Source organism: Apis florea, unplaced genomic scaffold (assembly GCF_048593485.1).
Source record: "Apis florea isolate Af1SG1 unplaced genomic scaffold, ASM4859348v1 contig_2492_pilon, whole genome shotgun sequence".
Taxonomy (NCBI): Eukaryota; Metazoa; Arthropoda; class Insecta; order Hymenoptera; family Apidae; genus Apis; species Apis florea.
In genome coordinates, this window is record NW_028256593.1 from 3,939,450 (window position 1) to 3,961,213 (window position 21,764).

At 36.0% G+C, this 21,764-nt stretch overlaps 5 protein-coding genes across 7 annotated transcripts; 3 read left to right on the forward strand and 2 right to left on the reverse strand.

Moving 5' to 3' along the window:
* Positions 1 to 24: 24 nt before the first annotated feature.
* On the reverse strand, positions 25 to 2,230 carry LOC105735322 (uncharacterized). Of its 2 annotated transcripts, XM_086906249.1 has the most exons (4): positions 1,083 to 2,230; positions 909 to 1,016; positions 701 to 842; positions 25 to 227 (listed from the first exon to the last, which is right to left on the reverse strand). In XM_086906249.1, exons 2-4 carry the CDS (start codon positions 1,014 to 1,016, stop codon positions 163 to 165), a joined length of 315 nt encoding a protein of 104 aa, XP_086762375.1. In that variant the 5' UTR covers positions 1,083 to 2,230; the 3' UTR covers positions 25 to 162. The 2 variants fall into 2 exon arrangements, with proteins under 2 accessions (XP_086762375.1, XP_086762376.1); XM_086906250.1 differs by having other exon boundaries at positions 909 to 1,321.
* Positions 2,231 to 3,620: 1,390 nt separating this feature from the next.
* LOC105735338 (uncharacterized) lies at positions 3,621 to 5,531 on the reverse strand. 2 transcript variants are annotated; one of them, XM_012486088.3, is made up of 2 exons: positions 4,836 to 5,531; positions 3,621 to 4,714 (listed from the first exon to the last, which is right to left on the reverse strand). In XM_012486088.3, the coding sequence occupies exons 1-2, from the start codon at positions 5,279 to 5,281 to the stop codon at positions 4,288 to 4,290; spliced, it is 873 nt and encodes a 290-aa protein (XP_012341542.1). In that variant the 5' UTR covers positions 5,282 to 5,531; the 3' UTR covers positions 3,621 to 4,287. The 2 variants fall into 2 exon arrangements, with proteins under 2 accessions (XP_012341542.1, XP_086762372.1); XM_086906246.1 differs by having other exon boundaries at positions 3,621 to 4,726; positions 4,836 to 5,492.
* A 1,293-nt stretch (positions 5,532 to 6,824) lies between these two features.
* On the forward strand, positions 6,825 to 8,594 carry LOC147657942 (uncharacterized). The gene is made up of 2 exons (XM_086906247.1): positions 6,825 to 7,342; positions 7,943 to 8,594. Exons 1-2 carry the CDS (start codon positions 7,331 to 7,333, stop codon positions 8,450 to 8,452), a joined length of 522 nt encoding a protein of 173 aa, XP_086762373.1. The 5' UTR covers positions 6,825 to 7,330; the 3' UTR covers positions 8,453 to 8,594.
* A 4,610-nt stretch (positions 8,595 to 13,204) lies between these two features.
* LOC100870945 (uncharacterized) lies at positions 13,205 to 15,490 on the forward strand. The gene is made up of 4 exons (XM_086906245.1): positions 13,205 to 13,451; positions 13,747 to 14,095; positions 14,231 to 14,497; positions 15,260 to 15,490. The coding sequence occupies exons 1-4, from the start codon at positions 13,248 to 13,250 to the stop codon at positions 15,418 to 15,420; spliced, it is 981 nt and encodes a 326-aa protein (XP_086762371.1). The 5' UTR covers positions 13,205 to 13,247; the 3' UTR covers positions 15,421 to 15,490.
* Positions 15,491 to 18,603: 3,113 nt separating this feature from the next.
* LOC105735339 (uncharacterized) lies at positions 18,604 to 20,454 on the forward strand. Its single transcript, XM_012486089.3, has 3 exons — positions 18,604 to 18,669; positions 18,898 to 19,236; positions 19,414 to 20,454. The coding sequence occupies exons 1-3, from the start codon at positions 18,658 to 18,660 to the stop codon at positions 19,702 to 19,704; spliced, it is 642 nt and encodes a 213-aa protein (XP_012341543.1). The 5' UTR covers positions 18,604 to 18,657; the 3' UTR covers positions 19,705 to 20,454.
* Positions 20,455 to 21,764: the final 1,310 nt, after the last annotated feature.

Below are 21,764 nucleotides of genomic sequence, written 5' to 3' on the forward strand. Positions count from 1 at the left end.
TTTGTGGAATCGTATAAATGATTATTTCTTTTTTCTGTGTTATTTATTAATGAAATACAATATTTCGATCAAAATATAAAAGGAATATAAAATTTCATAATGTAGAATAAACGTGGAGTGACAAATGTTCAAAGAAATATCAAAATATTCAGGTACTCCTTTCTATGAATCGTCTTGTTCCTTTTCGTTTTTCTCTTTTTCCTCGTAATATTTTAATATAGCTCGGTCTGGAACAGAAAGAGAAGAGGTGAGATAAAATAAACCTAAATGAAAATTTGAAAAAAGCTTAAACTGCTATTTAACTCTCGTAGATGAAAGTGTAATTAAATGCCAGAGTTCATTCTTGAAAGATTATCGGCTCCGGAAACGGAACGGCCTTCACGAGATACGTTCCAATCTGGTTTTCGAGATCCGGGGGAAAAAATTAATTGAATCTTAATTAAATTAATTTCTTATCCATCATTCGTGTGGATGCAATGGAAAAAAGTTTAATTCATCGATTGTGTAAAATAATTGATTAAAATGAAATGAAAATTGTATTCTCTGAATTAATTTTTCAAAAAGTATATATAAAATAAAATTTTAACAAAAGAAAAGTCTTCCAATTTTTAACAATTTTAAAATAATTTGAAATAAGTTATTGAAAAAGTTAAAATTTATAAAGATAAAAAATCAAACAAACAAGATATTAAATATTTACCTCGAGCTTCATTTATTGGTGTATAAAAATGGAATGGATTAATTCGAAGATTTCCTTGAGAAATTTCGAACATCTTAGATTCATTGATAATCGAAGATTTAAGCTGATTCTTGTTCCCTTTCCTTTTTTCCTTAAACTCCATCTGATGTATTGAAAAAAATTAATTTTATTCGCTCTTAAAACGATCTATTTTAGAAAGAAAACTTACAGATCCTTGCAATGCATTATTCTTCCCTAATCTATCTTCTTTACGTTCCATCCGTTTCGTTTGTGGTTGACCAGTTTGAGCAAGGAGCGCGCCTTCGGTGTTTTGCATCTAATAAAAATATATAAAATAAAATACGTAAGATCTAATCTACATCAGTTTTGCCATTAATCTTACCGAATTGGTGGACAATATCCGGAAACCGTGCGTTGCATCAGCGACGTACTCAACAGTCTGAATAACTCCTGCGTCATCGATGTAACTGTAAGCGCCTCGCGTTTCGCCGTTCAACGTTCTGATTTCCGACCTCGCAGAGTACGGGCTACTGTAACCAAAACTGTACTGGCCGAAACTGTCCTGGTACGTGAGGGCCGGTGCAGCCAGCCGGGCCGAACAGGAAGAAATGAAGCAGTAAGAAAAAAATAGGACCTGTAAATAAGGACACTCGTGGTTAATTTTGATAATTTTACAAAGAGCGATGATCGATCGGTATTGTTGCTCGATTAATCTTAAATTAGTATCGTTAAGTTTTAGCAGTTGAGTTACATTAAAAATTAACAATCGAGTATTTCATCTTATTTGGAGAATATTTATTAATTGTTTATCGTAGTTTTCTAAATAACTGTTAAAATAAAATTGTTGGGAGTTTTGAAGTTTTTTTACGAAAGGTAAGAAGATTAATATTAGAAGAAAAGGCAGCCATGAAAAATCGCTTAAGTTATTTCTTGAATTGAATTGTTATTTATTTAATTAACGTATCTTGAAGGATGACAAACAAAATTCAATATCATCAGATTAGATAGTATGTATTGAGTTATTACGATCTGTCAAATTCTAATTTATAGTTCGTCTCTTAGATTACAATTTCAAAACTCAACAACCTGTAAAATTCCAGATAATCAATATTTACTTGTAAATTTCAAATGTTATTTCTGTTATTTCTTTCATTTCAGATTATCATATAAATAATTGATGATATTTCGTTGATTGCTAAAATCCATTTTATTATATGAAACACAAAATCTAATAGAAATGAAAAAGGAATAAACTTTCATAACAATCCCCCATCGACTCCACTATCAATTTCTAAGACATTCGACAAAACTCTTAAATCTAACCAAGGAACAAAGATCTTTCCAACGAAGCAAAAGCTTGAGAGACACTGCTCCATCCCCCATGATACCAGACCATTTCACCCATATCTATCTACGTCCAGAGAAGTCTGAAGCAACTCCATTCCATTCACCCACGCGACCACACTTATTTCTTACGTGTACGCTCTTCATGGTGATTCGATTCGATATCTTGTAAATTCCAGCCACGTATTGCCCACTTTATATAGAAAGTACGCAAGCCAGGAGGGTGTTAGCCTGATCGCGGAAACACGAGGATCAAAGGTGCAACGAAACTGGTCAAGCTTGTGCTCAAGGACTCACTCGGTTGGAATCCGGCTCTGGAACATTTTCACCGGGCCTTTTTTCAGCTCCTCGAAACCTGAACACCCTGCCATATCCTAATATGTACGGCTCTTCAGGGCCGTCTTTGCACAAACATCCGCCTGCGCTCGAACGAATATTCCCATTTTCTATGGTAATCTATGAGCCATGTATTTTTATCGTGACTCTAGCTATATAGAGGAATGCACACGGTTTGTTGTGAGGAAGAATTTGAAAGACCGTTTAAAAGAAGATGTGGCTGTGGAGCAGGATATTTATTAGCGTGTTAGAGTGTGAAGTTGAATGGCTGGATTGAAATTCTGTTCGGCGGCAATATATGTTGAGGTTAGGAAATTTTTTGCGAGGAAAGATGGCGTTGAATGGGTGATAGAGATTTAACGAAACTTTCAGAGTATTTTGAATTTCGATGAATTAAATTTTGTAGGCAATAACAAATGATATCATTATTATTATTTTCGGCTCTTATATATTATATCCGTGAAAGGCAAAATTCGGTTAATAAGATTCGTGGCTGATGTCTCAAGAAAAAAGTAACATGAAGTGTAATAGTGTCGTTGTTGAAACAGTAATTTCGTGCTAATATATAAGAAAATTCAGAAAATTGCATCTCGTTAACGGTTCTAAATACATTTTTCAACAAATGATCTCTCGTTTACAAATAATTATGTTAATACATTATTTTATATAGTGTTTCATAGTAATAAGTACTAAACTAATAACTACTAAAATTGTAATTAATTTTAAAAGCTTACTATTAATTTATAAAATTGATAAAATTTGCGCAATCATAATAATTACTTTATTTATTATTTTAAATATTATTTTGTAGGAAGTCAACGCCATTGTTGCATCTGTGTACGAATCTTCCGTTTTGTAATCATTTGTCAGGCTATTTGCATACGATCCTCGACCCAAATTCAATGCAATCGATTCTAAAATTGCCGCGATATTAATATGTATCAATTCCCTTAGACTACCGTGTCAAAGTGAAACTGAAGCTCGAATTTTTTTTTTTTTTTTTTTTGTCAAACAAATCATTATTATTGCTAGTTGAAAGGTAAGATATTCTTCTGTCTGGTGATACAATTACCATTAATTTATTGGTTTCAGAAGTATTTTGTAATAAAATTTTATAATAAGTATTTCTCTCTCTCTCTCTATCTATCTATCTATATATATTGTTCTCAATTTCTCTTGTAATAATTATTCATTTTTCGATTCGTTTATGAAAAATTATTCATCAATAACAACAAGATAATTTCTTCAAAATTCACTTTATTAAACCAGTCTACAATCATCGTTCGCTTCTACATGGCAGTTTCAACAACTTTATCATCCCTTCAAAAAAAAAAATGTCGAAATTAAAAGGATCATAAAAAGGATAGAAAGCAACGATCAAAACGATTAATTTGCTTCATTTCTCGTAGTCCATTTTTTTTTTTTTTTTTTTTTTTTTTACTTTCGAATCTGATAATTAAACGATAAATCAAAAACAGAAGCTGGCCAATCGAATGATTAGAAGAAAAAAAAAAGATACATCTTGTTCGAGAGAACACCGAAAATCGTTCCCCATCCATGGCCCACGTTCCCCTCCCTACGAGCAACTAATAAAGTATCGACTAATTAATCACGAATGATCCTTCGTTTATTTTTAATTAACACGTTCACTGCGATGATCAAATCCTCGGTACCTACATATAATCTAACGCCCTAAACACGAATAATTTTCATACAAAAGCTATTTCTACGTCGCAAAAACTTTACACGTATATATATGGATCACTACTTAATATGGATTATTATGAAAGCTTTTCCTGCCTTTTTTTTCCGACAAAATTTCGTCACTCCCCGTATGATAAAAGTATGCGTGCCGACTCGAATAGAAAGACGCAAGCGGTGAACGTGTCAGAAACGATATCAGTTAATTAATAGACGAGCCGACCATAGGCGAGCGCGGGGCCAGCAACAGCAAGGACGTCGGCAGACTTGGCTGCCTCGTTGGCCAGGTTCAGTTTCTCGTTCAGATGAGCGTTCGCGTGGGCTGCTTTCGCCACAGCCACCTCCTGGGTGTCTTGCACCCTGCCGTCAGGGCCGATGGGCGCAGCTGGGACCACCACAGCGTTGCTGGCCACAAGGGGAACCGCCACTGCTGGGGCAGCCGTCACTATCGTCCCCGATGATCTGGCCGCCTCGTTGGCCAGGTTGATCCTCTCGTTGAATTGGGCCGCCGCGTGAGCCGCCTTCGCCGCCGCCACTTCCGGTGTGTCCTGCACTCTTCCATCAGGGCCTACCGTCGCCGCCTGGATCACCGCCGGAGTTACTATTCCGTTGGTGACCAGCGGTACCAGCGGTCTAAAAATGATTCTTACATTTTAACCATAATCGATCCTGGGAATCTGAGATTAACAACCGACCGATAAATCGGCGAAAAGCTTCTATTTCGCTCGGAAAAAGGGAAGGAAAAGAGAATCACCTGTTCAGATCCGCAGCGACAGACCTGGCAGCCTCGTTCGCCAAATTGAGCCTCTCGTTCGCCTGAGCCGCGGCATGAGCCGCCTTTGCTACGGCGACTTCAGGCGTGTCGACCACCCTGCCGTCGGGGCCGAGGGGCGCCCCGGGTACCAAAACGCTCGGAGCGGCTACCAAGAGGGAAGACTGTTTGAGAGTGACTGTCGCCTGGGATGATGGGCCACCTGCGGATCTGGCTGCCTCGTCGGCCAGCTTCAATCTCTCGTTCAGATGGGCGGCCGCGTGTTCCGCCTTGGCGACCGCCACTTCCGGCGTGTCCAGCACTCGGCCATCGGGCCCAACAGGCGCGGCAGGGGTTAAAGTGGCGATCAGGGGCCCGGACAGGATCCCCGGCTTGGCGAGGGCCGTGGAGACCAGGCCTGCCAACAGTAAACCGGCAACCGGCCCCATGACGACGGTCGTTCGAGACGTTGTTTAGACGCTGTTCTGAGGCTTCCTGCCCGATTTTCTGAGGAGGGATCGTCGACGTGATCTCGCTCGGAGGATCGTTGGACGCGCTCGAGACTATGAGACGCGTCGTCCTAGACCGGCTTTTATAGCCGTTCTAGATCACGCATGCAGGCTGGTGGTAACAAGACGTAAGATCACGTAACTAGCTAGTGGATCCAGGGCGGATTTTTCGCGACGGTGGGCCTGGGACAGACCCGCGTTTCCGTTCTCCCTGGGGGCAAGGTAAGCGTGTTTGTAAAACGAGTAGAGGCAGGCTCTGCGGGTGTCAACGTAGCCGAGGAAAAATGGAACCACCACGGGGGCTCTCCATTTTCGTGGCTCTCTCTCACCGGCGCACGGGAAGACACCCGATCCCGTTGTCATTTCTCTAGCCAGCCTGGCCATGGATACCAAGGGCGATGCCGGCGAAGGCCGACGATCGCGTAACCGTTCGTCGCCTCGGTCTGCAGCCGATAAGCTGTTGGATCACGTAGCACGATTTTTTACCGACGTCCCATTCGCTATACGATGATTTTGGATTGGATTTGGGTTAGGTGTCGCGTGATTTCTTTAGGTATCGAGTGGAGGGGTTGGATATTGGTATTGGTAAGTGGGTTGGGCGTATCTTGGTGTACATTTCATTGTTATTATTATTGTTATTATTATTATTTTATTTTATTATTTAGTCTTATTATTGTTGGATTGTTAGCGTTATTGTTGAGGTTTATTTGACAGTGGTGTTAGTTAAAATTTGGAGAATTTGGTTGGTTAAGTGAAATGGTGATCGTAATTAAATTTCCTTCAAAAAAATATAAAATTTATTATATACGTTGCAACGAACAATGATTATTGGTATCTTTTTTTCCATTGTGGAATGTAAATTAATATGTTCGATGTTTGTAGTAATTTAACTATCACCTTCTGTAAGTAAATTAATATTGTTAGAATAATGAAAGTATAACGTAGCGGTATTAAAAGGTAACATATAATAAAATGGAACTGTAATACTATAGCACTGGCGTGATATTACCATATTATTGTTGCATAAATATTAATTCTAGAAACCGGTATGTATTTTAATTTATAGTTAAATTAAAAATAAATTCTATCCAATAAAAAGAATTTTAAAATCGATAAATGACAATTTTTTTATTTTATTCAATTTCAAATTCGACGTAATATTTCATAAATTACAAATTAACGAACAATTTTTAAAATTAATGAAAAACAAATTTTCAACTAAATGAGAAAATACAAAATTTCGAACATTCAAAAATTCGAAAATTTCGAAAATTCAAAATTTCTCAACACATGTTCGTGATATATTTTACATGATGATCTATCCTTTAAACTTTTATCAAAAATATGAAACAAAATTTTTTATTGTTCTTTGCATCGTTTAATTTCTTATTAATCCAATTCCAATAATCTCCTATTACATCGTTCCAAAAAAAAAAAAAAAAGAAAAGAAAAGAATCAAACGAATATCTATAAAATTGATAAACAAGAATTCAATCGTTCCGATCTCTTTAATTTAAATAAAAATCTCAAGATTTCCCTTTTAAATGGAAATAAAAACTCAATCCACTTTTGAGGTCTATTTTGAGAAAGTTCGAGGTCGTCGAAATCGTCGATCTCGTAACAATCGCGCGAAAAGTTCTTCCGGAGAAGAAAAAAAGCGGCAAAAAAAAGAAAGAAAAGAAGAAGAGAAAGAGAATCGAAGATCGTGTTCGAAAATGTATCGTGGATTGGGGAAAGACGAATTCCGACAGGGCAATTCGATTGGACCGAATGTCAATGTCAGGTGTGGTTAATTTTATTGGACATAGGGCGTTTCCTATTCGCGCGTTCTCCCATCGATGGACGCGTGCCCCATGGAGCGAAACCTTTTCTCCCAGGTGCTATATAAAGGCCAGGGGACGAAGTGGACACCATGAGACCGACCCAAGGTACCTTGGCGAGTACTGTACGCTCAGATAGCGCGCAAGGAGCCACAAGTTTGTCCACAAGATGAAATTTCTCGTGAGTATTTATCGCTTGCCCAAACAGTTTGATTTTATCGGTTCTCTGTCTCTTCCAATATCAGTCTTGGTAATGTGCACGGAAAATAAGAGAAGGATAGTGAAAATTTAATTTCTGCTTTGCGTCTAAATTGTATTTGTTTTTCGTTACATTGTATAATGATATTTTGCACTTATAAAATTAATAAATCTCCAAATTCCAATTTTTCAAAAAAAAAAAAATGATACTCTTATTGTTTCAATTTAAAATATATATCACAATTTTTTACACGTACTAAATTTTTTATTTTAGAAAGTATAAAATTTATTAATCTTTAGCAATAATTTGGAGAATGATTACGGTTAATACAATAATTATTTTTTTTTTTAATACACTTAAATAGTTCATAGTGCTTTTATCTCATAAATAAAACTAAAAATTTGGAAAATTTAAAATAAAACTATAGAACACTTGGAACACACAATTTTATTTTACAATTGCTATTATTTATTTAATTTTCGTAAATAGTACCATCAATTTCACAACCCAATATCGATTTCCTTAAAAGTTTAACGTGCTTACGGATTAAAAAAAAGTCTTCAATCTTTTTCAAACTTTCAGATCATTCTCTCCGCTCTGGTAGCAGCAGCGTCTGCCAGGCCAGGCTTACTAGTAGCGCCGCAGGTGGCAGCACTTGCGACGCCCTTAACCATCACGAAACTAGTACCTGGCGCGCCCATAGGGCTCGATGGCCGAGTCGTGGACACCCCGGAAGTAGCCCTGGCAAAGGCGGAACACGCGGCAGCCCACATCAACGAAAGAATCAATTTGGCGCAAGAGTCGCTGAAATCAGCTGATGCGATCGCCATTACGGGGCCTCTGGTCGCCAGCAGCGTGGAGCCCATCGCCGTAGCGGCCAAAATCGTGCCTGCAGCTCCTCTCGGGCCCGATGGCCGTGTCGTGGACACGCCTGAAGTGGCTCTGGCCAAGGTGGAGCACGCTGCCGCTCACATAAATCAGAAGATCGAGCAAGCTGTCGAGCAAAGACAATCCTCCTCTTTGGAGATTCCTCTCGTTCTGTCCACGTATTCAGGACCCGTGATCCAGAAGGTTTTACTTAACGGGCTTTAAAAACACGATGATTTAAAAGCGAAAGTTTTTACATTACCGAAGATGATAACTGTTCGACGACTGTTTGTTACATGAAATACTCGTTTTTTTGTACATAATTGTGGGCCGATTGAATAAAACGTTTTTGAACTATTACTACTAATTGAAAATTGATTCGATTATTTTTGCAGACTATTTACTTTTTTCCTTGCCTTGTTTTTTTTTTTTTTTTTTTTTTGGTGGCAGCTTAGAAACGATTGGTTTTTTGTCATGAAATTAATGGAATATAATTATTGCATACACTATCATAGAATGGTTAATTTTATTAATTATTTTATACATCTGTTATTAAATTTATATCTTTTTAAATATTCTTCTATTTCTGCATCGTGCCTTGTTCGTCCAATAAGAATGATATTTCTCTTAATTTTTAGAAAATATGATAGCAGTTGGAATTAAGAACACAAAAATAGAAGAGTAAAAGGCAGAATAGGTGGTGGGGATATTCATTGATAAAATTAAGAGCGCTTTCGATACCCTTAGTCAGTTCGCTGCTAACTTCCATGGAGGCAAGACGTTTGCTAAGATTTTGAGTGAACGATCGAAATATATTTTTATTCATGAAATTTTTAAGATAATGAATTTTTTTTTAATAATTAAATTTAATAAAACAAATATTATACAACTAATCGAGATAATTGAATACAATAATACAACAATGATAGAACTATTAGTATAAATCTAAGCATATTAGAGTTAATGTAGAATATATTTTATATTCTTTTAATCCTATGCTACTTTTTGTGAACAGTTTCAATTCATACATTCATCTTTTCGATCGATAGAGATCTTGTAAGTATTTTAATACTTCGTGGTGTAAGAATTTGTATTGAAAAGAATCTCTATAAAGAAAGGGAAAGCAAAAAAATTATAGAGAAAAAGAGACATTTATTTTTAATCAATAACAAATAACAAATAATACTAGAGAATCATTATTCTCTTTCATTTCATAAAAATTACCAATAATTCTCATACGTTCGTTCAATTTATTGAAGGAATAGCAATTTACTGAAGGATAAGCAAAATTGCAGAGTTGCATATAAATATTCAATACATTTTGCATCTTTCGTTTGGGAACCGCTGCTTCAAGCCATTCTTTCCTCAGGATATCGAAGAATATGAGACAGTCAAGGTCGCTGTTCGAGCCTTTTCCTGCGCCCACGAAGAGTATATTGTACGTGTACTTGCAAGACGTAGAAATAAATTTGAACACTATTTCTCAACGACTATAACGCCGACGTACAAGCGTTACAATATTTGCTTTTCTGTTTCGATTCGTTCAAAAATCTTTTTTACATACGAAACGAAGGAAAAATGATTGATTAATTGAAAAAATTCAATACGTTATATTACACTAATTATTCTACTTTACACTAATACTATTGCTCGATATAAAAATTGTTTTTTTTTTTATTTTCATTATGAAAGCAATCAATATTTCTGGAGATAAATATATGATGAATTTTCAATAACAATGAACCTCGCAGGAAGTTCAGTGTCCTTCGAACAGCGCTCGAATCAAAGTCACGAAATTCAGATATTCACGGTCAACGAGTTTGTTCGTCGATAATGGAGCATGTCTCTGAAAAGAGATTATTAAATCTTGTCTCGATCGAAAAAAAAAAAGAAAGCAGATTATGGGCCGATTCATAATAAAATTTTTCTAGCATTTTATAAATATTTTCGTCAGTTGAAAAAATTTAAAAATCGCAAAAAAAAAATCTAAAGATTAAGAATTGCTGTAATTTTAAGAGTTTTGATCGTAACACAATTTTTCAATTATTGTAACATATTCGTTAATTGATTTCAATTTTATTTTAGTTTCTTTTTGTTTAGCAAAATTTATTTTTAAACAAAATATAATTATGAAAATAGTTGAGAGGAAAGGAATAAAGTGATTCACTTTTTTTTTTAGAAGCATAATGTATTCTTAACGACGTCTAATTAAGCAAAAATGTGTCAGAGGTAACAGAACTAAATTAAATAGATGATCTTAATGAGATCTAGATTAATCAAGTCGTAAATCAATTGTTGTAGCATTGTTTTTATCATGGATGAAATTTATACTTAATGCTCTATAAAATTCAGGATAAAAATTATTATATTAGATACACATTCTTTTATTCCTTTGTTAAAATTTTATTATTTAATTTGTTGAATAAAATTTCAATTTTAATAACTTTTTCTAAAAATATTTGAAAAATTTTTATTTATCTCTGACTAATGTTGGCAATAAAAATAAAAAAATTCCATAAACGAGAACTTCGATTTAAAAAATGTATCACACTTACAAAAGTATATTAATTAAGAATTTAATTGTTACCATTTGGAAATATTTATGAACCTTTTTTATAGACCTTGATTAAGTAAAGTATCTCCACGATCATTCTCTTTCTTTTCTTTCTCTTCTCCTTAACCTTCTATCCTTTTCAGAATTCCTCTTGATGTTATCTAATCTTCGATACACCTTTGTGACAAAACGTTTTTTTCAACGATGGCCATATTGCAGTGACTGAAAAACCTTAAACGATGTTGGCGCAATATCAAAGGGTTTCCTTCGATCGAATCGAAAAAAAAAGAAAAAAAAAAGAAAAGAAACATGGCCAGCTTTCTAATATTATTCGTATGCAGTTACAAAATCGTTTTTACGATTGTTATTTCGCCAATCGAAAATTGTCTTGGACGATTGCGACACATAAATATTTCCCAATTACACATGCAATAGGGTGACAAAACAATCCTTGCAGTTCTTTATTCATATTCGATACTTATTTTATTCATTTCTTTCAATGTTTTAATATTGTTGATTTATTTGGATATCAGTAATTTTATAACTTAATAACATTTTTCTTTAATTCATTAGAATATTTAAAAGTTATACAAATTTTGCTCCGTTATAGAATTTATTTGTTAAACGAATTTTACTTATTAATCACGATATCACGAAAGATTAATATATTTCTTTTTTATTTGTTATAATTGACGAATTTTAAATAATCGATGATTTATTTCGTATGCTTTGATACCTTTCAAAACAATTAAGATAACGATAATGAATGTGATCAAATTCAAAACCTAATTAAAAATTTATGATTACATGGACTTTCTATTAAGCTGTTGTGTTAATTTCTATAAAATTTTAGATATTGTGCAAAATCATAATTTTTTATATTCTCTAAAACGAAATATGAAATTAGAAAAATTTAAATGCATTGAATATTGAAAATGTTAATTAAAAATTGGCAATTAAAAGTTTTAAACGAATTCGTTGACTCGAGATTCGAGCAATCATTTCATCGATATTAACACTTGAATCACATAAATCGCATTAACATTCTCGCTAATTCGTATTAATGAATTGCAACACCTCTTTCATACGATAAGGATAAAACACCTTTTTCATACGAACCAATTTATTTGATCGAGCGATCCGAGTTCGTATAGCACAAGTTTGCACGATGGAAAAAATATCGAAGGAATGCATTCTTGTTGCAGACTGTCCTTCGTTCTCGAGTCCTTCGTTCGTTCAGGGTTGGTAAGTGGTTTAACACTTGCATGGACGGCTTTGTTTAAAGGACAGCAAAGTACTGGCGAAAGGAGAAATAAAATAAAAGGGAGTGTGATGAAAATTTTTACTTTTATATTAAATAAATCGTGGCTCGATGGAGCAAACGATAAGAAAGGATTATATATTTTATTCTCTATAAAGAATAATAATAAAAACTTGTAAATTGTAATAATCGATTAAAGAAAAAAAGATGTATAAAATTTTTAACATGTAGAAAAAATACAATTGCAAATTTTGTGCATTATTTTAAAATGAAGACGTCCTCCTTAGATTTTAAATGTTACATAACAATATGACAATTATAAATTACATTATCCACGCGATGTAATTATGCAAATACAAATATTAGATAAATTTTACAATTATTCAAAGGAAGAATGGTAGAAAAGAAAAATTATAACATTGAACGTCTTCTCAGATTATTTCCCATGTGCAATTATAGGGAAAAGTGTCTCTCGGATGTAACTTCCTCCGTCACGTGATGTAATCCATTTCTCACGTGACGATCTCATTAGTGATCTTTCTCACTGCGTTTTGCTCACAAACAATTGGATGACAACAAACAAATATATCTCCCAATTTAAAATCATACAACTTCTCAAAATATTTTTACGACTTTTCGAAACTCCGCTCCAACTTTTCTTACATTAATGGTTAAGATAACCCGTTTCATTCTCCAATTATACTTCCATCTTTCTTCCTCCAAACACCTTTCATCCAACAACCCCCCACTGATCTTTAAACTTCGCATTAATTCCACGCCCATAAATAATTTCGCTAATAATTCTTCGATTTTTCCCCGCCTACAAAACACAATTCCACGCAATTCCTTCATGACTAACGCGCAACTCCTAATCGCAACGATTCGATCTCCATTACCATCTCCGCCACGATCCAATTCCTTTCCTCTATTCCGAACACCATAACGATCCTTTCGATTTCCCTCCCTTCGCGCCATCGGACCCGAGCCAACCCTTCCTCGCAACCGATCGCAGCCCCTCCAGTCCCATCCTTCCGGTCCAGGAGTGCATGGACCCCGTTGAAATGCCAAGGTCCTGGCGCGAAGCAGCCGAAAGGGGGGAGTATCCTTTTTCCTGGCGCGCTTCCCAGGCTACGTGGGCTAACCGATCACCCGGCTCCTTCCAGGTCGTGGTCCACGTGGGAGGGGGCGGATGATCACCGCTATAAATGCTACCAACAGCCGTTCTCCAGGAACACAAAACGTCGGGCCGGGTAGCGTGGAGAGCTGGAGCGAGTACTGGCCACCAGCAGCGCTTTTCGAAAAGGGGAGACACCGCTCCGGGGGAAGGAAAAGAAAAAAAAAAGAAAGAAAGAAAGAAAGAAAGAGACGAGAAAGGATCGAGAGAAAGGAGCGAAGCCATGAGGGGATTGGTGAGTGATTTTCCTGCTTGTGGATGGATGGACGAGTGGCGGGCAAAGGAAAGTGAAAGGTTTCGGGTAAGGTTTAGGTTGGCCGACCGCGTTAAAAGACGCAGGATGATGTTCGAGGATGTTGTTCGGAGAGATTGTTCGATTTAACGATTTAAAGAGACACCGAACTCAATACTTTGATAAATATCACGATATAACTTTGTCGATGTCAATAATAAGCCTGGATGAGGATGTTGTTCAGAGAGATTGTTAACTTTGTTAATAACACAAGTCTCGATTTTATTCGTTTCCACAGATCGTTTTCATCGCGACGGTAGCCAGCTGCAGGGCCGGTTTCCTCGGCTCGCCCTCGTTCGGCGAGCCCCAGGTGCACCCCCAACCGGCGCCCCAGAGGTTCGCGCCCCCGGCACCGGTCGGCCAGGACGGGAACGTGATCGATACCCCGGAAGTTGCGCAAGCGAAGGCTGCCCACTTCGCGGAATTCGCGAGGGCCGCGGCCAGGGCCGCCGAGGAGAGCAAGAATCAGCCCCAATCGGTCGAGTACAACCCCCAACCCTACAACTTCCCCTCCCCCCAGCCCCCCGCTTACGTCAGGCAGCAAGCGTATCAGTCGCCCGCGCCGATCTACCAATCTCCAGGTCCAGGTAAATTTTTGTCATTGCATTTTCTTGTCTTTGCACAGCACTCCTCTTGATCGTTCGTTCGTTTCCTCTTGATTTCGAGAGTTTCATTTTCGAGATGGAGTTGGAATTGAAACGAGATTATGGAAAAAATTGCAGCACCAGCGGCAACGTATAATCAAGCGAATCCTGTGTCGGGTTATCAGCCGCAGTACACGGGAAATGCGAACTTTGTCAGGCAGCAAAGTTTCGCCGCCAACGTGAAACCCACCCCTTTCGTGCCTGCGCCCCTCGCCGAGGATGGAACTGTAATCGATACGCCGGAAGTGGCCGCGCTTAAGGCCGCCAGGTTGGCGGAATTGGCCGAGGCCGAGGCGAGGGCATATAAGTTTGCACAGGAATACAAACCGGAAGTCCAAGGCCAAGGTACGTTCGCAAAACGAGATTACGAGTAATGATGTAATCACTTTCGTAAGATGCGACAGTCGTTTGTTTCAATTTTTAATCTCGTCGAATGTTTTAAAAACGAACTCTTTTTGTTCGTATGTTGCGGGATAATAATAGTTTTTAAAATTCCTTTTCCTTTTTTTTTTTTTTTTTTAGAAGTTTGAAATTAGTATATATACGTGATATTTGTTACGTTTGTCCTAGTGGTGTTGAAAAATATTATTTTCGATGTTTATTTTTACACGTTAAATGGAGGAATTCCTACAAGAGGCAGAACTAGAGAATTATTGAACTCTGGCCAACTATAAATACATTGGTAACACCCTGGTAAGAATGGAATAGTTGCTCAACAACTTAATCGTTCGATTGTTCCTGCGAGAATGGCCACTAGTCGTTAGGTATATAATCGTGACCCGGCCATTTCTCTTCTGGAATATCAAGCAACATCGTAGGTCGCGTAATCGAATTTCACTGTAATTGCAATATAAATAAATAACTTTGAAGATTATTATAAACCCATGAAATGTAAATCAATCTTTTTTCCCATTTAAAAGAGAATTCGGTAAAAGAAATTTAAATTGATCGATAAGAATTTTTCAATTTTTTTTTAATAATTTCCACAATTGTTTGTTATTTATATAAGCGCGAATTTCTTCATCATAAAAAATAAATGAATAAATAAAGTTCTTTTAATTTTAGATTAGGGATTAATAAATTAAATTGTTTTTCCTTTTATTTCAGCTTATGCTAGTCCACCAGCCGCACCAGTCCAATACAATTCTCCCGCGGCTAGAGTATTTCCTGGCGCAGCGCCCTCTTATCCAGCGGCGCAACCTGCGTTTGGCAAACCTGCTTTCCAACCTCAAAATTATCAATCGCAGCAATTAGTCGGAGCTTATTAAATTGAGACAAACCGTGACGTATTTGTACATAATTTAGGTCAATAAATTGTTCCCCCTCCTCTTTTTTAAATTTCTCATTTCTTATTCCTTCTGTTCCTCTCGTTCGTTCTTGTTTCTTTCTTTGGTATATTTAATTTTTAGCGTGATACTAGGGATAATTTAAAAAAATTTTTTTTTTATTCTTTTTTTTTTTTTTTTTTTTGAGAAACAAATTTTAAAAGGATCAAAAATTTTAGAAATATTTTTCTAAAATCAGATAGTTGTAAATTTTGTAATTTGATGGTATAGTTTGATAAAATAAGTAACACAATAAGAGACATAATTTTTACATAACTTTCCTAAATAAATTTTGAATTTTTTCCATCGAATCAATTTATTTCTTTTCTCTTTGCATTAAAAATTATAATTTTAAAAATCTCTTGCTTGATATTCATTTATCATTATTTTCCTCTATTATTTTAGTACATTGAGATAAAAAAATATATTTTTCACAATTTATAACGTGTATTGCATTATTTTCACACAATATGTATAATATATATTCAGAATTATTAATTTCATACTTTAAATATCTAGTATTCAAAGCTTAACGTTACATGTACGAAATTCATCGCAAAACTTTCATTACATTTAATATATTATGTTGCTAGGCCTATGTATTAAGTTCAAGAAATCGACACTTATATTCCAGATATCCGATGAATTTTTATTATGTAGGTTAACGCGCAATTCTCGTCCGAGAAGCCACCAAAAATCAATGCGCCAAACAAATTGCCAAGCAATATTATTCGTTTAGAAACCACGAGTTAACCTATATTTGATTTCGTTGTGCACTGCGGTTAGCGTAATCCAAGAAAGATTGGAAAGATGTCTTCACCTCGATCGGGTTAGATGAACACCTCTTCAGGGTCGTTTAACATTGAATATTGGAAAATGGAAAAAAAATTTTTTATCATAAATATTGATATCGATAAGAAGAACGATATTGCACGAATAAATGTGGATGCACAAATAAAAAATTCAAAAGAAAAATAAATAAACACGTATCGCGTGAAATGAAGAGAATTGTTCGATGAGAAAAAAAATTTCAGACTTTTTGTCGTAGATATTATCGTAACGATTGTCTCGTGCGATTGTGGTTTCTGCTCGTGCGATTTTGCGCGCGAAAAGAGGCGGTCAAAAAGTTTCGCCATTAGAAAAAAAAAAAAAAAAAAAAAAAAGAAAACGATATAGTTGATTAGTCAGCGAGAATAGTGTAGTGTCAATGGCTTCTCGAATCTACTTATCGAAACTTTCGTATCGTTCGTTAAATTTTGAGCAACGATTCAAAGTTTTTGCCTTTTTTTTTTTTCTTTTTTTTCCATTTTATTAAAATTCCTTTGAAGATTCACGCCTCGATACGTGTGCGTAACGTAATCTTCCACGAAAATAAACAGGCGAGCAAATTTTTTTTCCAATTCGTACTCGGCTTGGCGATCCACTTTCTATGATGGGATAAATAGAAATCTCGTCGAAATAGGATTACCTCCGTGTTGCCAGCCACCTTCAGGCTACAGTTGTTGCGACATAGGTCGCATTGGTGTACGAAACACGTGAGAAGGAGCTGAGAACGTGGATTCGTTCCTGCTGAACGAACTCTAGCATCGTGATTCGTCGCTTTTGAAAAGGTCGAGAATTGTAACTTGTTCGAGTCGGCATTCCTAAATAGGAGCATGTAAATATATATATATATATATGGATCATTAATTATTATTTAAGCTACACAATAACAAGTAACGAAATTGAAGTTATTCTTTCATCCATTTTAATTCCAATAAAAATTAAAGTACTTATATTTGTTTTTGTAAGTCATTCGTAATGTTGATTATTAATATTTAAAAAATGTTTCGAACGATATTAAACGAATGCCTTAATGAAAATTAATTATCCATTTGGATCTATATTTTTCAAGACTTAAATGCTGATCAATGAATTTTAATTAATCGTGATCAGTTAAAGTTTTCTTTTTTATCGACTGAATTATATCACGTACGCATTGTAAACAGGGAATTCGAATCGATGCTAATTAAACGAAACGAGGCTACTATTCTAATTTATTATGTTCGTGTAATGAAGTGATTACACACGATAAATAAACTATCTAATCTCTAAATAAGTTCAATTTTTCATTTCCTTCCTGTAATTTTAAAAAAATTATTTCGAACTTGAGGGATCGCAATTTTAAAAAATTTTACATTCAAGAAAATTAATTTTGCAAACTTTTTTACAGAAACAATTTTCCTAAGCCTATAATTGTAAAATTTAATTTGGAAAATTTTATTGGCAAAAATTTGAAATTATTTCAAAGTGCGTCACATGAATTTTGAAACGATATCGATGCGTGATTGGCTAGACTGTATCTGGACCATCATTTATAAGGGGACAGGAGCTCATCGTGGAAACAGGACTGCCTTGAAGAGATCACTGGATCACTAAGGGTATCTATGATCCCGTCTAGTCGTCCGTGAATCGGGGTCGAAACCACAAAAAAGTCTTCTCCAATGTTGTCTTTGTGGCGAGGGGGTTGCAACGCTGAAAACTGACCTCGAAAAGTCGAGACGAAACATCAGGGACGTTTGTAAACTGGATCAATTTTTAATATCTAATATGGATATTATAATTGTTCGATTTCTTGCGTATGCATTTCAAGAAAATTATATTTATTAAAAGAAACATATTTTTTTCACCACATTTTTACCACAATTGTTTATAAAAATTTTAAGAATTTCTTGTTAATATTCTGTCAGAAAAAGTTATTAAGATTTTTATTTTCAAGTTATTTTTGCCTGACAACTTCGAAACAAAATAAATCTTTAAAAAATTTATCATGACTTGTGATTTGATATTAAAAAAAAAAAAAAAAGATTCGTCATTGATTCGTCAACTCACAAATTTATATACCACTTACCATCTTTTGGATTTTTCACATACATCTCTGCAAATGGATCTCAGTTTCAAGCTATCGGACAATCAATCCGCGATACCTCACCGCAATTTCTTCAAAACTTTAACTACAACTACAAGATCATGGTGCATGTTTAACGAGAAAACAATTAAAATATCGTTTTACATGTCAGGTATTGATCATCGTAACGTGGTTTTACTCGCATCGAAACCGCGACGCTATAAAAGCTAGATCGACCGATCGAACCAGCCACACTCGTAACCGAGACGTCCGTTTCGTGGTGTCCTAACAGCATGATCTTGCTCGTAAGTGTGTCGAGGGAAAATATAGTTTCGTTGTCGTTAATGATCTGTATGATTCGACGTTTATTGAAAAAATAAAAATAATATACATTCCAAATATTTCCAAATATTCGTATAATATCGTAAACTTTTAATTTCGATTATTTTTCTTTCTTTTTCTTATATCTTATATTTTCTTCAAATCGAAAAAACTCACGGGATGCAACGTGATCCTTCGTTGCACTTTTCCAGATAGTCTTGGCCGCGTCATTGGTGGCGTCGACGATCGCCGAATCCTACGAGGACAGAGAATACATTCAGTACAGAGGCCCTCCAGCGCCATTGACCAGCGATGGAATGGTCATGGACACGCCGGAAGTGGCCCATGCGAGGGCCGCCCACCTAGCGTTGCACGCTGAAACGATGGCCAGGCTGAGAAAGGCCCAGAACGATTACGAGATGTACGAGAACAACGAAATGTCGTACATGCCACAAGTGATGGACCCTGTCGAGACTGTGATGCAAAAGAGACAGAGGCAGAGGGAATACATGCCTTTGGAAAGCGATGGAAACGCTATGGAGAATCCTGAGGTAATTTAAGAATTTAATATCAGAATTTTATTCCCCGTTGCCTTGCAGATTTCTGTTAGAACAGATTGATCGATCCTCGAGACGAGGATTCATTTCTGTTTTTCTTTTTTTTTTTTTTTTTTTTTTTTTTTCGAAAGGAAAGGAACATCGTTTTTATCATTTAATCTTGATTGAAAGATGACAGATGCGAAAAGCCCTCGTTTGACAACGCGTGCACGAGCAGCCTCGAAGGCGTCGGAATTTTACGAATTTGACATCTTTGATGGACGAAAAAATTTGGTTTACCTGGCACCTGTTCGAGTTACCTACAAACACTCGCCGACAATGGGTTACAGAGGACCACTAGCGCCACTCGGCCCTGACGGCCGCGTGGTGGATACACCGGAAGTGATGAGGGCGCGCGAGGCGCACATGAAGGCACACGCTCGCGCCGTAGCACTCTCCACTCAGAACGATCTTTACTATTAAAATGAGGATAGGATTTTGTTCCCTTGATCCGACGATATCTCTGATACGTACGTATGTGTTATTAAACCGTTTTAGTTTCGGTATTTCTGTTTAATTAATTCTGATAAATATATATTTATGAGAATATAAGAGGAAGGAGATATTAAATGATTTTTTTGTGAAACGATAGATATTTTTACTTACGATCTTACGTTTGCGTTTTTACCCGAACGCAATTTCGAATTTATTGTAAAATAATTATGAAAATTGGGTCGCTCGATTTTCTCATAAAATCGTTCAATTTTCCGTCGAATTGTTCGTGCAATGCAATTTTTTGCAGCAGCAATTACGAGAGCAGATTGTGTCGTACCTGATTTTTTACATATCTCTTTGACAGTTGGGATTTTTCGACAATTTGACGAAAATTGAACGAAAACTCCTCTCTTCCCGATATCCGTTTTGTAAATAATATTACTTATATACACTCAACTTGAATATCGTCCCATTTGTTTAAAATAACCATTTTGTTGTTTCACATTGCTATTGCTGCAATTTGAATTTTATTGCCATACAATTGTTAATGAATAATACATGTGATTTTTAGATTTTTAGATTTTTAAGATAATAATATATTTATGATGGTAGATATTAAGGTACTTTGTGAAAAAATGAATCGTATGTTACTTAGAAAATTTGTCATTCTTGCCACCGAAGTGTATTCCGTATTTTTTATTGTCTTTGCAGTGGAATAAAATATGAATGTGTCTCTCGTGTCGTTTACACCTTATTTCTCCCTCTTCTCGTTCCCACTGTATATTTTCCTTTGATTTATAATTATGTTCCTTTACGAAGTCACGTGGGCTTGTTCATCGTGATCTTGTTCTGTCATCCCACACTATTCGGATTAGTCATGTGGCTCGAATGTAGGTAAATAAGCGAGCGTCGTAACGTGGGCGTCGTCCAATGAGAAATCGAAAGGAAGATTGGCCTGCATCTTGCATAACGTAAATTCCGGACGTTAAGAGTTCCCTGACATTAACCAGAATTTGCCATTATATAGCGTTAAATACGTGCGGAGTCCATTGTTCAATTGTTTGTTCTATTCTACATGTAGACATTTGGAACACGTTTATATACAAGATGTTTAATTACGAACGTAAAAATTAAGAATAAAAAAATTTCGCTTTACTTTTTGAATATCCATAGAAACATCCTTGAGCGATCACATTTATAAATTTTCAATTGTTAATAACTAAGAAACGAAAGAGCAATTTTTTTAATTCGAGAAGAACCCCTCCTTAAATTTTTGACAACCAAGTACTCTAAAAACTTTACAGAAATTACAGTGAAAGATAAATTATTTGCTAAATTTTAAGCCATTTATATAAAAATAACTATATTGTGTGTATTCCCCCGTCCATTTCACTCAAAACAAAAAACGCCCTCTCGTGTCGCCCAACCTCAACTCGATACCCAGTGACCCGTGATTGCTGTCCAGACACAGCCTTTAAGACACAGCCACCTTCCACGCACCTAATCGCCTAATCTCGGCTACACGTGGCAATAGAAAATCTCGACCTTCCACACCCCAAACGTTCACTTCCTTATGCGGGCAACGGTCCGATTTCAATATTCACCATGCTTAAGCAGTCAATTACAAGCGATCGCGCAGATAACGTTACTGATCCAGATCTAGGAAACGGTCCACAATGTCTGCCACCGACTTTGCCTTGCACTTATAGTCACCAGACACCATGGAACCGGTTCTGTCCGTGACTCGGCCAATGTGTAGACGCTGGCTACCAGCAAGGACGTGTTTGATCGAGCTTGACGAGGAATGTGTTAGGTTTTAGAATTTAGAAAAAATTGTGTTGATTGTGCTGTTTCCTTAAAGATCAGGAAATTGTATTAATTGCATTATACAACGTGCACCCTGTGCGCCATTATCCACGTTTCTATGTGGAGAACAGCAAACTTAATTAGGCAGGTATTAAATTAATCAATTAGGTATAAATAACGATGAAATTTTATTAAAAATTCGCTAAAGAAGCGAATTGATGAATGAAGAAGAGACTCTCAAA